General features: G+C 43.1%; 1 protein-coding gene across 1 annotated transcript; it reads right to left on the minus strand.

The window, feature by feature from the left end:
- Window positions 1–241: 241 nt before the first annotated feature.
- Window positions 242–2,722, minus strand: LOC142139993 (cystatin-A-like). Its single transcript, XM_075197854.1, has 3 exons — window positions 2,597–2,722; window positions 1,365–1,466; window positions 242–449 (listed from the first exon to the last, which is right to left on the minus strand). Exons 1-3 carry the CDS (start codon window positions 2,663–2,665, stop codon window positions 327–329), a joined length of 294 nt encoding a protein of 97 aa, XP_075053955.1. The 5' UTR covers window positions 2,666–2,722; the 3' UTR covers window positions 242–326.
- Window positions 2,723–16,879: the final 14,157 nt, after the last annotated feature.

Genomic DNA, 16,879 nt, shown 5'->3' on the forward strand with positions numbered 1-16,879 from the left:
AGACTGTCACTCAAACTGCCTGCCCAGGAAAATCCCTCCTAACAAGACAGACTGCTGCAGAGGACTGAGACCATGTTTTATTATAATAAACACTCCAGTTATTATATGTATATTATTCAGATCAATAACAATCTTGTGTTACTAATAAACATTAATACCACTTGCTCTTTACAAAGTAGCACCGCTTAGTAGATAGAATCAATAATCTTTAGAAAATTCAATGAATACTCAGAAGCAATAATACTGTAAAGCTTAAATTTTATTATGATAAAGCTTATTAGACCCTGCACAGGAGCCGGAGGGGAGGGGGGGGGGCAGTTACTGGGCTAAAAGTATTTGATCTCATCATCTTTGGTTTTGTCCAGCTGGACGTCCGTGAGGCTCATCTCCTGATCAGCGCTGGGGAGCGGTTGATAGACGCGCAGATGTATGTACTGCTCACTTCCTACACAGACAACACGAGCGGAACAGGTCACAAGTATACAATATATACACGTGTAGTGTGAAGCACAAAGGGTCACATTAATGTATTAGATACAACTGCTATAATGTACAAATCTAAATACTTATTAGTAATGTTTATGCTTAACCAGAGTAATAGCTATGAAACTAATCACCCGTTCCTAGACAGCAGCTGCGATGCTCTGTGTGATCTGACACCTTTATATCAGCCAGAAGAAACCTTCTCAGCAGTTTGTGCTACAGGAGCTCCTCTGTGGGATTGGACCAGACGGTCTTCACTCCCCACACACATCAATGAGCCTTGGGCACCCATGACTGTCCCTGGTTGTCCTTCCTTGGACCACTTTCAGTAGGTACTAACCCCGGCGTAGCAGAAACCCCACAAGACCGGCTGTTTGGAGATGCTCTGACCCAGTCTTTAGCCATCACAAATTGGAACTTCTCAAAGTCACCCAGATCCTTACACTGCCCATCTTTCCTGCTTCCAACACATCAACGTCAAGAACTGACTGTGCACTTGCTGCCCAATACATCACACCCAGACAGATGCCATTGTAGCCACATTATCAATGTTATTCAATTCACTGATCAGTGAAGTAATGTTGTAGCTGATCAGTGTATGGTTAATGTGTTTTGTAGAGTTCATATTTACCATTTCTATGGAACAGCAGCAGAGATGCTGCTTGAAAGGCAATTACAGACAAATATCCTTTTTGAATTAGGTTATTCATCAGAGCTTGGTGATTGGATATTTATGTTATCTATCGTCATTCTATAGTTAGCCAAATGATATACACTATTGTATAAAGACAGAAAACATCCACACTTTATAGAAAATACATACAAGAATTAGTATAGTAGTTCATAAGAGCTCTATTAATGTACAGATATCCAGTCATTACCTTAATGAAGTAATTTGTCCCAGCAACAGTTTGAGTCTTGTATTCAACAGCATTAAAAATGCTGAAGGAACTCCCAGTCTTCTCCTCCACCTGCTTTTTCATCTGAGGAGAACAGGAGACAACAAGGTTATCGGACCAGACACACAGGGCCCAGACACACAGGGCCCAGACACACAGGGCCCAGACACACAGGGCCCAGACACACAGGGCCCAGACACACAGGGCCCAGACACACAGGGCCCAGACACACAGGGCCCAGACACACAGGGCCCAGACACACAGGGCCCAGACAGAGGTCTGGTGCTCACTAAGGCTTCAGTGGATGATAGGACTCAGCCTTATGTACAGGGCGTCAACGTGGGAGAAACAGGCACTGCTGTCCCAGGACCATCACTAGGAGGAGCCCAACTGGTAATTTGAGGAAGTGTCACTTTGTCAAGGCTTGGTTTCATTTAGTTACAATCTGTAGATGCCAAAAGAGGTGCAGGGGCAGGGAAAGATGGCTTTGGTCCAATTAGACCAGTGTATGGTCTAATCTGTCCAATCAGGAGTTGTGTGACATGGGGCATCCTTGATAATGCTGCTGTTACAGATATCATAGGCAACCAACTCACATTTGTATCCAGTCACAGTGCAAAATGCTTCCCATTAGGTAATACAACAGCAACTACAGATGGAACTAAAGATACTAACCAGCCAGAGGACACCATGCCCCAACATGGGGGCACCATATACTTCTATATAACATACTGCGTCCTAATATGGGGATGGTATGACGGGATTATGCTATACAATATGTATTATAGTCACCAGCTCTGTGGGAACTCAAGCACCCCCAATATTTGTGACGCCCCTTATGTCTATGCATGGCACTGTTCAGTCACATTATTACCAGTTAGCTTCTATGCTGGGTTTATGGTAATACTATTTAGCTGATGCTCACATGTTCATGTAGCGACCTTATTTTAGAGAGTGAGATATAACCAAGAGGGGCAGAGCCAGAGGAGGGCAATTTACATAACGAAAAAGCAGCGTTGTCTGTCTGCAAAGTGTCCTTTTCTCTCTCACCTAAACTACTAACAGAACAAGTCCCGGGATGAGCACTTACCTGATGGGGGAGGGGGAGCAGCATATAACATAACAGGTGGATATTATACAGTCACAGATAGATACAATGTATCCCGCACACTGTCAGGTTCCCGCACTTCAGCGCCCCCTAGCGGCTCACTCACCTGGTCACATATAGATTGTACTTCACTGTCCGCGGGCTGAACATCTCCGAGACCCCCGTCCATAGACATGATTGTATCAGTCCGTGTCCTAAACTAATGTATCCCACATCCACTACTGCACCTGTTATATAGTGCGGGACATACCATTATTCAGTAAGTGCGGGGGCGGTGCCTCGGCAGGACAGACTCTTAGCATAGATCCTGCAGATGGGTGTAGATTTAATGGTGCGGATTTCCCCTCATACAAAGTGCGTTGGATGAATCCTCACCTGAAACTTATCTATGAGATGTATCTGGTAACTAGTAGTATACGATATACTGCACCCCCCAACTTACTATGCAGCCTATTCCTGTCACCCCCTAACTTACTGCACCCCCCAACTTACTATGCAGCCTATTCCCATTATCCCCTAACTTATTGCACACCCCAACTTACTATGTAGCCTATTCCTGTTACACCCTAACTTACTGCACCCCCCAACTTACTATGCAGCCTATTCCTGTCACCCCCTAACTTACTGCACCCCCCAACTTACTATGCAGCCTATTCCTGTCACCCCCTAACTTACTGTACACCCCAACTTACTATGCAGCCTATTCCTGTTACCCCCTAACTTACTGTACACCCCAACTTACTATGCAGCCTATTCCCGTTACCCCCTAACTTACTGTACACCCCAACTTACTATGCAGCCTATTCCTGTTACCCCATAACTTACTGCACCCCCAACTTACTATGCAGCCTATTCCTGTTACCCCATAACTTACTGCACCCCCAACTTACTATGCAGCCTATTCCTGTCACCCCCTAACTTACTGTACACCCCAACTTACTATGCAGCCTATTCCTGTTACCTCCTAACTTACTGCACACCCCAACTTACTATGCAGCCTATTACCGTTACCCCTAACTTACTGCACACCCCAATTTACTATGCAGCCTATTCCCGTTACCCCCAACTTACTGCACACCCCAACTTACTATGCAGCCTATTCCTGTTACCCCCTAACTTACTGCACCCCAACTTACTATGCAGCCTATTCCCGTTACGCACTAACTCACTGCACACCCCAACTTACTATGCAGCCTATTCCCGTTACCCCCTAACTTACTGCACACCCCAATTTACTATGCAGCCTATTCCTGTTACCCCCTAGCTTACGGCACACCCCAACTTACTATGCAGCCTATTCCTGTCACCCCCTAACTTACTGTACACCCCAACTTACTATGCAGACTATTCCCATTACCCCCTAACTTACTGCACACCCCAACTTACTATGCAGCCTATTCCCGTTACCCACTAACTCACTGCACACCCCAACTTACTATGCAGCCTATTACCGTTACCCCCTAACTTACTGCACCCCCCACTTACTATGCAGCCTATTACCGTTACCCCCTAACTTACTGCACACCCCAATTTACTATGCAGCCTATTCCCATTACCCCCTAACTTACTGCACACCCCAATTTACTATGCAGCCTATTCCTGTTACCCCCTAGCTTACGGCACACCACAATTTACTATGCAGCCTATTCCCGTTACCCCCTAACTTACTGCACACCCCAATTTACTATGCAGCCTATTCCCATTACCCCCTAACTTACTGCACACCCCAATTTACTATGCAGCCTATTCCTGTTACCCCCTAACTTACTGCACACCCCAACTTACTATGCAGCCTATTCCTTTTACCCCCTAGCTTACGGCACACCACAATTTACTATGCAGCCTATTCCTGTTACCCCCTAACTTACTGCACCCCCCAACTTACTATGCAGACTATTCCCGTTACCACCTATAGTCGAAGGAAGAGTGTACCAAGTTGGGACCTACATAGCGTGCTAATGTGTCTAGAGATATGCAGCCATTCCAATGGAGAGGTTCTGTTGGTTATTTCCATGAGTTTTTCTACATTCCCTTGGGACGTGGCCCACGTTTGGCTTGTTGCGAGATGGGCGTAAGGCAATGGGGATCAGGGAAATGTTTCTGGAAATTGGGGATGCCTGGCAACCATGCCATAGATTGAAGTGTGGAGCTGGACCAACGTAATTCTTAGTGGTTATACCCCATGTGGAACATAGCCAGTACTGACCAATACAGAGCAGCTATCCCATGCTCTGACCAATGAGCAAAGCCGTTCTTTATTGATTAGAAACTAGTGGGGCGCATGGTCTGTCAGTAGCGTAACGGCTAATGATGATGACTGGCATCACAACAACATAATAATACGTTTAATAGCGTATCATCCGGCTTTAAGTTTTAACACTAAATTACAGATATATATATCAGTGTGACTTTTGATGCAAAATTCCCCCTACTTAGCATCAGAGCCTTTGTGTATACGATCACCCAGGCAGGTCCCTGGTCCTGCCCTGGCCTGAGGACAATTTTGCCCTGGTGTCTAGGCATGAGGTCCGGACTGCCCTGGCCTCAGGGTATGTAAGCACCTTCTTGCCAGAGGTCTATGTAGATGCCCAGCTGGCTGAGGTCCTGCAATAAATCTGTGCTGTTTATGCATAGGATAACTAGTCCATGGTGGGTCTCAGTTGCCAGAGGTCCGTGGTGGCAACAAGTATTCATAAAACTGTGTAGATTCCATGTTGTAAGAAGAGTAATAGCACCCAGTTATCAGAGGTCTTAGATCCCAGGTGGTGCCCATTCAACCCAGACACCTGGGTCTAACTGGTCTGTGATTGCACCCAATCCCTGAGTTTTTCTGCACCCTATACTATACCACCAGATGACCCTTGGATTTGTATTATGCTTTTGGTAATGACTCTTTCATGTCTTGTCCTTTTCAAGAAATCTGGTTTTGCCAGTCCTACCATCTCCGCTCATGTATACTGATACTTTTATCTTTCTCAGTGTCCTTGTGAGTTTCCATTCTTTGCAAATTGTGGAGCATCCAGGGTGGTGATGGGCAACAGGCGCAGCTGTTTAATGTGGTAAATCACTGCATCCAGGGCTCTCCCTGCAGATTCCAACCATCGATTGGACAGCAGGTCAGATAATCCGGTGGAGCAATAATTGTTCTGGGTCTTGATTTCGACTGCCCATCAGAACGGCTGCTCAGTCTCTTCCTACTCCTTATAAGAGCTTTTAAGATGTATTTTGCAAGTAGGCGACTGACATTCTGTCTCATCACAGAAGCTATGACTGTGCTATCGAGCTACTGCCAGGCAATCACTTACCGAATGGACGCTTGCGTAGTCTTCCTATCCCAGAACATAACGCAGTGGAAGATTTCATCTCAGAGACTTAAAGAAAGGACGCATGAGACCTTCAAAATCTCCTCTCGTGGCAGCTCTGTTTTTTTGTAGCAAAAAAAGACATTGTATATACTATCGGGCCTCCACTGCCCTAAATTTCTGAACTGCTTGATCAACTCAAAGAGGCAGTAATACTTACCAAGATCGATCTCAGAGGGGCATATAACCTTATTTGTATTGGTGAAGGAGACGTGTGGAAGACGTCCTTCAACACCCATACAGGCCACTACGAGTACTTGGTCATGCATTTTAGGCTCGGTAACGCCCCGGCTGTCTTCTAAGATCTGTTGATGATGTCCTGAGAGATTTTGTTGGCAAATTTGTAGTTGTTTATTTGTCACCCCAGAGTCATCTAAGACTGGTATCAATGATCCCCCAGAAGCTTAGAGAGAACCATTTGTACGCTAATCTAGAAAAGTAAGAGTTCAAGTCACATTTCTGGGGTATATCATCACAGCTCAAGCTTTTTCCAAGGATCCAACCAAGCTGCAAGCCATAGTAGATTGGGTTCAGCATACCAATCTGAAAGCCCTACGGTGGTTCTTAGGCTTCGCCAATTATTATAGATGATTCATCTAATACTTTCAGTTATAGCTGCTCCTCTGACCATGATGACCAGAAAAGGGATAGCTCCATCTGTGTGGTCTCAAGAAGCCTTGGATTGGTCGCTCCTAAATGAGCCTTATGCACAGCCCCAGCTCTTTGTCATCCTAACCTGAACTTACCTTTTGTGGTGGAGGTGGATGCCTCCGATGTTGGTGCAGGAGCGGTTTTGTCACAAGTTAAATCTGATGAGAACAGGTTACATCCCTATTCCCATCCCTCAAGAAAGTTCTACAGAGATGAATTATAATGTTGGCAATCGAGAAATTCTAGCCATAAAGTGGGCACTAAAATAATTGAGGCACCAGATGGGCTCTTTTCATTCCTCAATTTCATTTTACTATTACCAGACTGGATAAAAAAAATCTGAAGGCAGATACCTTATCCCAAAGTTTAATTCATCAGCATCAAGAAAATACACCTCTATTACCCATCATTCTTTCTGCCTAGACTTTTTCTGGTTTGGCAAAAGATCTTTCGTCCCAGTTACAGGCAGCCCAGTCTCAAGCACCTGCTAATGTTCATGTACACCATTTATTTGTCCCAGAATCTCTTCACCTACAGTCTTGATGGAAGCATACAACAGCAAAGTGTCTGGTCTTGTCTCGATCAATGTGGTGGACATCTATCTAAAGAGATATACAGAATTTCATTAAGACCTGTCCTACTTGTGCTCCATGTAAGACTGTAAGAAGTCAGTCAGTGGAGTCTCTTGTTCCTAATAAACCCCGGAGGCATTTGTCAATGGTTGTTTGTTAAATCTACCTGTTCGCACTCAGATCTACAATGCACTTCAGCTACACAATTAGTTCTGAGCCTACCCCTGTAAGTTTATTGGAGCACTTAACATTTGCACCCTGACTGCCATGCACTCATTGCCTGTGATAGCATCTGACATGCATGCTCTTGGCTCCTGTATCCTGACCTGTTTGTTCCTGTCACTGCAGCGGTTCCTGTTTCAACATTTATTGTATCCTAATTTATGGACTGCACCATACAATTTTGCAGGTTCTGAATTTTGCGCATTTTAAACACCAGAAACCTGTTTGCTTCATTCAGTTTCTTTCTTCCTGGCATTGCTTCTACTGTCTCCTGTCTTCAGCTGTGCAACAGCTCAAAATCCCCAGACACAGACTGCAATAATTAACTGTAAATGAGGCTCAAGCAGAGATCTGCCATACAATCTAAAGTCATATTAGGGTCACTTACAGACATGTCTTCTTTAGTTGTGCAAATTTATCTACTTGTCCTCCTACAGATTTCATGCCGCTTGGAGACAGCCCTATAAAAACATTGAATCACACCTTTCATTGGATTCAACTTTCTCTTCTAAAATACTGCTCTGTTTTGCTTCCTCTATGTTTAAATTGATCATGAGAGTGATGGAACATCGGGACTGTCTTAGATATTTTATGGTTTAAGCTGCCTATAACATTGGTTGAAGTTCACTTTGAAATTTGCTATACTGGACAATCGCACCTGATAGGTGCAAAGTAAAATAAAATTAGGTTCTAAGCCAAATATCTGAATGTAAAAAGCGAAATGAATCCAAAATTGAATTAATAAGAAACTAAAGATTAACTAAGCTGGAATTACTATCTCAGAGCACTGGGACCATGGTCCTATATGTGTGGAGTTTGTATGTTCTACACATGTTTGTGTCGGTTTCCTTCAGGTGCTCCAGTTTCCATCCACAGTCCAAAGATACACTGGTAGGTTAATGTTATTGTGTGTTTGTGTGTGTGCATGTGTGGTAGAGAAAATAGATTGTAAGCTCCACTGGCACAGGGACTAATGTGAGTGAGTAAACATTATGTGTAAAGTACTGTGTAATATGTGTTTTGTGGATAAAGGTTAATGGTGGCACAGGGAGGGGGAGATAATGACAGTCAGTGAGAAGTAATAGGCATTGAGGCTGCACACTCTGAGCTGGCTGCAAAGATTTTAGGGCATCACTAGTCAAATAATGCCTGGAATATCAGCCAATCAGCTTTCAGAGCTGCCTATAATAACAGTATTTACTTTCAAGGTGACACAGCGGATAACGCACAGAGTGAGAAGTCTGAATAGAAGACAGTGACACTGTGCAGAAGAGAGAGAACTGCAGAGAACCAACTGGGTACGTCTGTGGAAATGATCACCGCACTTGTATTCTAATAACATAGTATTGGGGCCTATATAAGAAAGTGCAAATAAGCCCTGTTACAGGTGAAAATGGGGTTTATCGATGGTGTTCGGTCTGTTTTTTCATTGCCCCTCCCCCCACTCCTTAACCCCTCCCTCCTGGCTCCAGTGGATGCAGAAGTCTAGCATTGAGCAATGATGCCAGGGGCAACAATATGTCCCCCCCCCCCCAGACCTCCACACATGCCCTTTACATGCCCCTTCAGACCTCAGCCCCATGAGGTCTGAAGGGGCCATCAGATTTCCCTACATGCCCCTTATATGTCAACACAGACCTCCCACATGCCCCTCATTCATTCCCACATGCCCTTTACCCCAGAGAAAGAGGCTGTCTTTTGATGAACACAACACAGTTACTGAGAGGTGGAGAGAGAGATATCCTGTATATTGCACTGACTGTGGGAAATGTTTTACTAGTATTAGCACCAGCCCTGAGACTGAGAGGTAGAGAGATATCCTGTTTATTGCACTGACTGTGGGAAATGTTTTACTAGTATTAGCACCAGCCCTGAGACTGAGAGGTAGAGAGATATCCTGTTTATTGCACTGACTGTGGGAAATGTTTTACTAGTATTAGCACCAGCCCTGAGACTGAGAGGTAGAGAGATATCCTGTATATTGCACTGACTGTGGAAAATGTTTTACTAGTATTAGCACCAGCCCTGAGACTGAGAGGTAGAGAGATATCCTGTATATTGCACTGACTGTGGGAAATGTTTTACTAGTATTAGCACCAGCCCTGAGACTGACTTTGTACAGAGGAAGTATCCTAGTGAAAAGCCTGTGAGTTTCTGCTGCAGTGGACATTTTAAAAATAACCCCACCAGACGCAACATAACATTAACACCTACATCACATATTATAAATATCACCCACACCCTAAACAATAATACCCACCTGTAACCGGATCGGCTTACTTTACCTCCTGCTCTGTAGGGGGAATAGGAAAGGAGGAATGTTCTTCCTGCACAGTTTATCAGGGTTTCTTTCTCACCATCAGTAACCGACTGTTACTGACCACTCCCACTAGTGCCACCGGCCACCAGACACCGACTGAGAATGCCAACTGCGCAATAGTTGTAGGAGAATTCGGCTGCCACCACTGGGCTCCTTTGCAGCACCCAGAACTGTCTGCTTCTGGTGTAGCTGGTATAGCTGCTGCAGCGCCTCTTTGCTGTGCGTTGACTGGTACCTCCCGACCGCTTACTATGGATCAGGACTGCTGGGTAGCAGGAAGAGCTTTGACACAGCCGGGGAACAGATTAGAGTGTAAGCTCTTATCTGTTGATCACTGGATACAGCAGGTAACAGTTGCAGGCAGAATCTTCAAGCAGTGTGTTTTATTGCTCAGAGTCCTGACAAGGACTTTTACACAACAATTAGTGGTACTGGTGATCATCCAGAAGTTCAGATGAAATGATACATAACATTGTAATACAGTGCTCTTTTTGTACAGTTTCTGGCTCATATGTTGGCAGGGGGTAAACCAACTCCCTTTTACTCGCTGGCACCAAAATGTCTGAGATACCACATCAGATATTTTAACATCAGGATGTGATATACTCTCTAGACTTGGAGTTAATTTATACTTAACAACATTTATATCAATCTGTGATTTTCCAAATTAGTCAGACAGGTTCTAAGACACAGGACAACAAGGTAATGACTCCCTGCTGTGTATTTAAGCTAAGCAATTGTTGTTCACTGAGATGAAAATGTCTAAGTAACTTAATTAGGATTTCCTTTCTTACACAAATACATTTCCTCCACACATATGCTTATTGCTTCAGAGATCAGTACATTTCTAATAGGGAAATATAACACAGTATCAAAAATCAGTACATTTGCAATAGAAAAATTGGCGCCTGCTCCACTAATTGAAATACATTTCTACAATTATTTGTACGTGATCCAGCCGTACTGCCCTTAACAATAATACTCTTCCCCACATAACATTAACCACCCCATGTCACTTACCGATTTTTCAAAGAAGATGGAGGCAGCCACGTGTAGAGAGGGGATGAGTGGGGCAGACGTTATAAAGGAAGGGACGTAGAAGGAGATGGAGGAGAGGGGTGAAGAGCGGGTAACAGGGGGAAGTACGTAACTAGAAAGTAAGACAGATCATTGGTTGCTGACAACAAGGTTGGGGAGATACTGGTACTACCCTACCCCCCTGATTGTGGCCCTGCCTGTGCATAGTTGTATTAGTTGCTGTCAGTTATAACTTTCTTCTACATCCACCTCCATTCAAGAGTAACATGATTTGCGGGAGCTGGTGCTGATGTTAATGATAAAGCATTCTCTGTAATGTGCTGCATAATATATTGGCACTATATAATGATAACTAAGCTAAAGTAACACTAAGGGCTAGATTTACTAAGCTGCGTGTTTGAAAAAGTGGGGATGTTGCCTATAGCAACCAATCAGATTCTAGCTGTCATTTTGTAGAAGGTACTAAATAAATGAAAGCTAGAATCTGATTGGTTGCTATAGGCAACATCCCCACTTTTTCAAACCCGCAGCTTAGTAAATCTAGCCCTAAGACAATAATTCAAATAGACACTTGATGGCGATAGCATGCTGTAATTTCTTGCATATTATGCAAACATATTACCAACTCGTTATAGACAATTAGCAGTTAAAAATCATCACATATTAGGTTATTTAGTATCATATAATAGATGCTTAATAACAATTTAGTGATAAATATACCCTAACAGAGGTCTGCGGCATGACCCTAAATTACCCACTAGATGCTCCAACACCCTAAGTGAGTGGAGTGGAGATTGTACCTGATGTAAAAGCAACTGCAAACAGTTCTAAAATCTGAACTGACTTTGAATAAATAAAACAATTACAACCGGACAGCGACATAAATGTCAGCAAACATGAATATGACAGATCAAGCTGTCTACTGGCTGCAGCATACAGGTAATAGTATAGTAGTAAGCTAATATAATGTTAAATAGGGGAACTAACTGGAGGCAAAATTAAAAATATAATGGGAAATAGTAAGATCCAGTCTAACAGTGGCTGAGTTAGTGTCAGTCCCAATTAGTCCTCCCAGCTCCCTTCTTGAGGATTGCAGAGTTTAAAGGGTAAATCAAGCTATATATAATATCTTTTGTAAAAGATAATAGTGCTGATTCATCCAGACTCACATACTGAGCGCCAGGGGCTGGCTGGGATGTTGAATTGAGTCTTATCCCCTGGGCTAAAATATACCAGACTTCCCCCGCTATGTGCGAATTCAACAAGGAATGTTTGTGCTCTGCTTCACAAGACACTGCGGACACCTATCTGGAATATAAAATCAGTTACAGTTGCTCCTGACTGCAAACCCATGTTATAGCTGCATACACAGCCGTCATCACTAGTAATCAGCACTTAGACTAGACTTGTAGCTGGGGCAAGAGATACAGCCAGGGCCGGATTAAGGGAATGGAGGCCCCTGGGCTAAGGGCGCCTCCATTCCCCCGTGAGGCCCCCATTGTGAGCCACCCGCCGCCCCCGTCCCCCGTGAGGGTCATCATCCAGCTGCCTGCAGAGTAGTTGTACCAGCTTTTTGCCAAGAAGATAACACAAAATGGAGTCTGAAGTGATAGGTTCAGATCAGACCGTCCCGAGGCTGCCCAACAATGTCTGTCACCCATAGAAACCAAACTTAAACAACTCCGACTCCACAAGAGGCCAGACATTGCTGGACCAACTAAACTAAAGCTAGCAGATTCCATGTTGTATTAGGTAATATATATATGTTTGGGTCTAATGTATTTCAGAGAAGAACATTTTTTTTTTAAAGTGGAATTTATCATGTATGTGTCCTCCAATGATGACTGATGAGAAGTAGTCTATGGCTGGATATCTACTGTGAGTCATCCAGAGGTCTACAGAGAACATTCTCCATGTTGGAAGTATAATGCTCATCTCAGAGAGAGTCTTGTGACTACTACCAGAACGGGAAATAGATTTCTTCAACTTCGACAAATGTATATGTTAAAGTTTTCATAACCTGACAGCAGTTAAAATATTTAGTATTGCCCTTGTTCTCTTCACTCTTGGTTATTGTTCCCTGTGAGTTTAGACCCTTAAGATCTGCTTATGATGTCCTCCAGTGAACGCTCACTGAAATTCTGTTTCATTTAAGCCCAACACTTTACCGGTGCAATTAATTTTTGGCTTGTCAGCTGAGACTCTGGATGTCCATTATCTTAGTTAGTCTTTGTAGAGGTGATGTTTCCCTTCATAAGGCATCACTTGGCACTTGCTCCTTGCTGAGGCTACAGGTTATTTTACTCTGACATCTGCTATCTTGACTGACTATTTGGGTTTCAAAGCAGCTTCTCTTTGGCCTCTCAAGAAATCTAGTGGTGCTTGTGAATAAATGTGTGAATATTCTTAGTCTTTTATATAAAGCAGACAATGCAATCAGCACTTGGTTCCACCAAAGAGACCCACTTTACCTGTGAAGGAACTCTGGATCCCAATATGCAATCAGGGCAGGACCAGCAACATGCTGGTGAGGTTCTACAGTCAGGCTGGTGAGAAGACATCACCATATAGTAATGAACCAACCTGCTATATAGATCCATATTGCAATGATCCCTATTTTCAGAGTTTTAGAGTCTTAAAAGCGTTGACTGCTTCCTGGGGGTAACTTAACTTCTAGTTAAGTCTGTTATAGGTACAACATTGGAGCAGAATCCCTTGATGAATAGTTTGCAGTACATTGGAAATCCTAAAATAAAACTTTAGGTTTTGCTGCCAACTTAACTTTTGGAGAAACCATGAATGTAAATTATCTTTAGGAATGTATAAGTCTCTCTGAGCTGGAGGACTAAGTGACCATCATTTCTATGTTTATATAGTGACAAGAAAATGGTCATAATATCATAGAGGTAAACTTCCATAAATGTCTATAGGAGTTCTCTAAAAATGTAACGTATGAAGTCCTGGCAGACAGCTCGCCCTGGGGTCTGACTGGCATCACCAGCTGCCCGAAATCCAGTCTCTGGTATTGAAACTTGTTTTCCATACTTCAACTTTATGATGCAGAGCAAATTCCAATTCTACCGGAGATCTAACTTGGCAAGATACAATAGCTTCTTCGATTTGACTAAACACATCTGAGCTTAAAGATCTTTATTAACGGTGAGTTATCAATAATATTGTATACAAGCCAGTGAAATACCATCTTTTTTTTTTTGCTCATAAAGTCTAATTAACCTTCATTCTAAGTACCCATGTAGATACTTCATTCATTACCTGAGAAGCACATCCTCGCAGTGGAGACAAATCTTCTCTTTCGGCGTCTGTCTACTTTACTGACCAACTGTATATAAGAATCCAAAGAGTCGGCCGTTGATTAACGAGTCCCAGAGCCTATAATGGCTTCATACAGCCCAATTCAGAACTCACTGGGAGCTTACGGAACAGGGGCGGCTGAACTCGGAATAATACTCATATTGTAAGTTAATCTTAACACGGCGACATAGACACAAGAGGAGCCAACTATGATGTAGATGACAGAATTTTGAGCAAGATGAGGAGCTGAAGATTGCACAGGCAGATGAGAAAAGTGGAGGTTGCTAGTACTGAGTAGATCATTGGCTCCTTGTTTTTGGTGGAACAGTGCACGAACAAACAATATTCCCTTCTGCTTAGCAAGATCAGTGACCTAGATAAATTGGTGGAGATGGTCTTCACATTCAAGGACATTCTCTGCTGTGCAGAGGAGCTCACGGCCTCTCGCATCCAGAGTAGGGGTACACTTTTATATGCAAGGGGCTGAGCCAAACATACACTGGTGCAAAAGTCAGCATTTTGTGTTGCGCTATATTTGTGCTTCATACATTGCATCCAGTAATTGCCATAATTGTAAAGTGTATGTTTGAGACAGAACATTTCCTGGATTTTTAAGGGGTGACTCCTCTGCCCAGCTACTCAGAGCTCAATACAACCACAGGAACCCTGGTTTCCACTACTCTCGACGAGAAGTATTGTCCCAAGGCAATATGTCTGTGCTTGTGGTATTCCAGGTAATGAATTGTTTGCTGGTGAGCCGTAGGAGGAGTCTCTAGAGGGCCGGACAATATTCAGGTCTACGCTTTCACGGGTCATCTGGGCCATACAGACGGCTATCCTTACACACCGGAAAATGTCACAGACTGATCACACCCTGCCGTTTCGAGGCTTTCAGATGTCTAATGGCTTTAAGGAAGGGTTGTAACTTGAAGGACTTGTTGGTTCAGACTCTTCACTAAAAAACCCTCCACTTGGCTACCGCCACCTAAAACTCGATGCCATATCTGTGCTGCAGTCTGTTGACACCCCGGTACATTTGCACCCTAAAATTCTGGCACAAGAACTACGTGACACGTGATTCAGACCATATCCTATATTGTCCGTGTGGATTATATTATGATGGAAAGACTATTACTACATTCAAGTAAAGGATGATGAAACCTAAACTCTCTATTAGATGGCCCTGCTTCTTCCATGCCCCGGTGCCTATAACTTGGTCACTATTGGGGGCAGTGGATTAGTTGTCTTCACTGCTCGCTTAGTTTGGTGTTGATGCTCACTTCTAATTTCTCCCACATATATGACACCTATAACTGCATTCCCGGTCCTGTAGTTCAGATCATTCTATGCCTCTATATGTGCGGATATTCTGTCTCTGGTCATCTATAGATCTTCTTGACCTATATAAAAGCCCTCGGCTCAGTCTCGTGTCTTTATCTGGTTATGGAACTCTTCATTGACAAGTAGGAAATTGGGAAGGTCATATTGTATCTGTTCGTAAGGAATAGACTACGTTTAGTTCACCCAGACTCTCCAGCCAGAACTGTCTGTCACATTAATCATGTTTTGTGTCATTAGTAGGTGCGTTACATTGTGTCTATATACACATGAAAGGGTACAATCGTCCCACTGTATATTAAGTCATATCTTTGAATTCTCTGCATATTATGTACCATAAGAACTCCTGATTTTCTGTTACTATCATTTTTTAAGGTTGTATAATGCTTTTTTTGGTTTAGAGATTCTGCAAGTTTGTTTTTGAAGTTAGCTGTGAGCACCAAATTTTAGGATTGTCTCTCTGAAACATTAAGATCAATACTCTGAGACTTCCTGACATGTATATATATTATATATATATATATATAGCAGAATTCTGTATGAAAGGTCACGCTATGAATATGTTTTGTTTGCCTCTTCCCCCTGTCTCATGTATGTATTGTGGTATACGGAAATCACCAGAAGAGCTATACAGTAATCTAAGCATAATATAAAGTCTGTTGCTTAAATTCCTTTTCTTTATTTTCACTAAAGCTCATATAGGAAAGTGTAAGGTGCCTATTTCTGAGCAAATGTTTATGGGGAAATACATGGATTTGCGGGCTCAGGTGGGGGCATCAGATGGATGATTTGGGCACATCAGGGGCGCTCAGTGTCGCAGGCTGGCAGGTGCATGATGAATGTGCAGCCACATCAAAAATCCAGATTTCACTTTGCTCAATGAGACTGAGAGGAACTTGCATATTGAGTGGGGTGTTGGAGGGATAGAGGGACATTTTCCTTCCTGTAAAAGTTTTATCGTCTGATTGTAGGAGCTGGGAGGATCGTGTACGTTCCTCACTATGCGAGGATTAGGCAGACAAGTTTTGCATTGAAGTAGAAAACCGAGATTTAATTTTGCAATATGAGATTACCTAAATAAACTAGGGGAAGATGGAGCACTTAGATAGGCGTTCCCCATTGATTCCCCACGTTGATGAGTTTTTTTTAATGTTTCCACCAATCTGCAAATGTGGGTGTAAATTAATTGATTGGGGTGTTTCTAAAGACCAGGAATTTGGCTGCACCATGAAATGCACTTACAGAGAGGCTATATCAGGCGTACGTAACCCATTCATTGCAGCATATGTTATTCTGGTCAGCAAGTGAAGGAGAGGTCTCGTTATAACAATGAAAATAGATAAATGACCAGACTACACTCCCTGCAGGCAATATGCAAATAAGTCACTCCAAAGGAGAACAGACTTCTGGGTAATGACATGTACATGGCAATCCTTTGGTACATGGCATTACACTGGAGTCTATTCTCTTGTTGGAGTGGCTTATTGCAGGATGACATACAAACCAATAGAGTAGGAAACACCTAAATGGTCAAAATATTCATAGACAGTATATATGTGAAAAAGTGCATATGA

This window comes from Mixophyes fleayi, chromosome 2, assembly GCF_038048845.1.
Source record: "Mixophyes fleayi isolate aMixFle1 chromosome 2, aMixFle1.hap1, whole genome shotgun sequence".
Classification (NCBI taxonomy): domain Eukaryota; kingdom Metazoa; phylum Chordata; class Amphibia; order Anura; family Limnodynastidae; genus Mixophyes; species Mixophyes fleayi.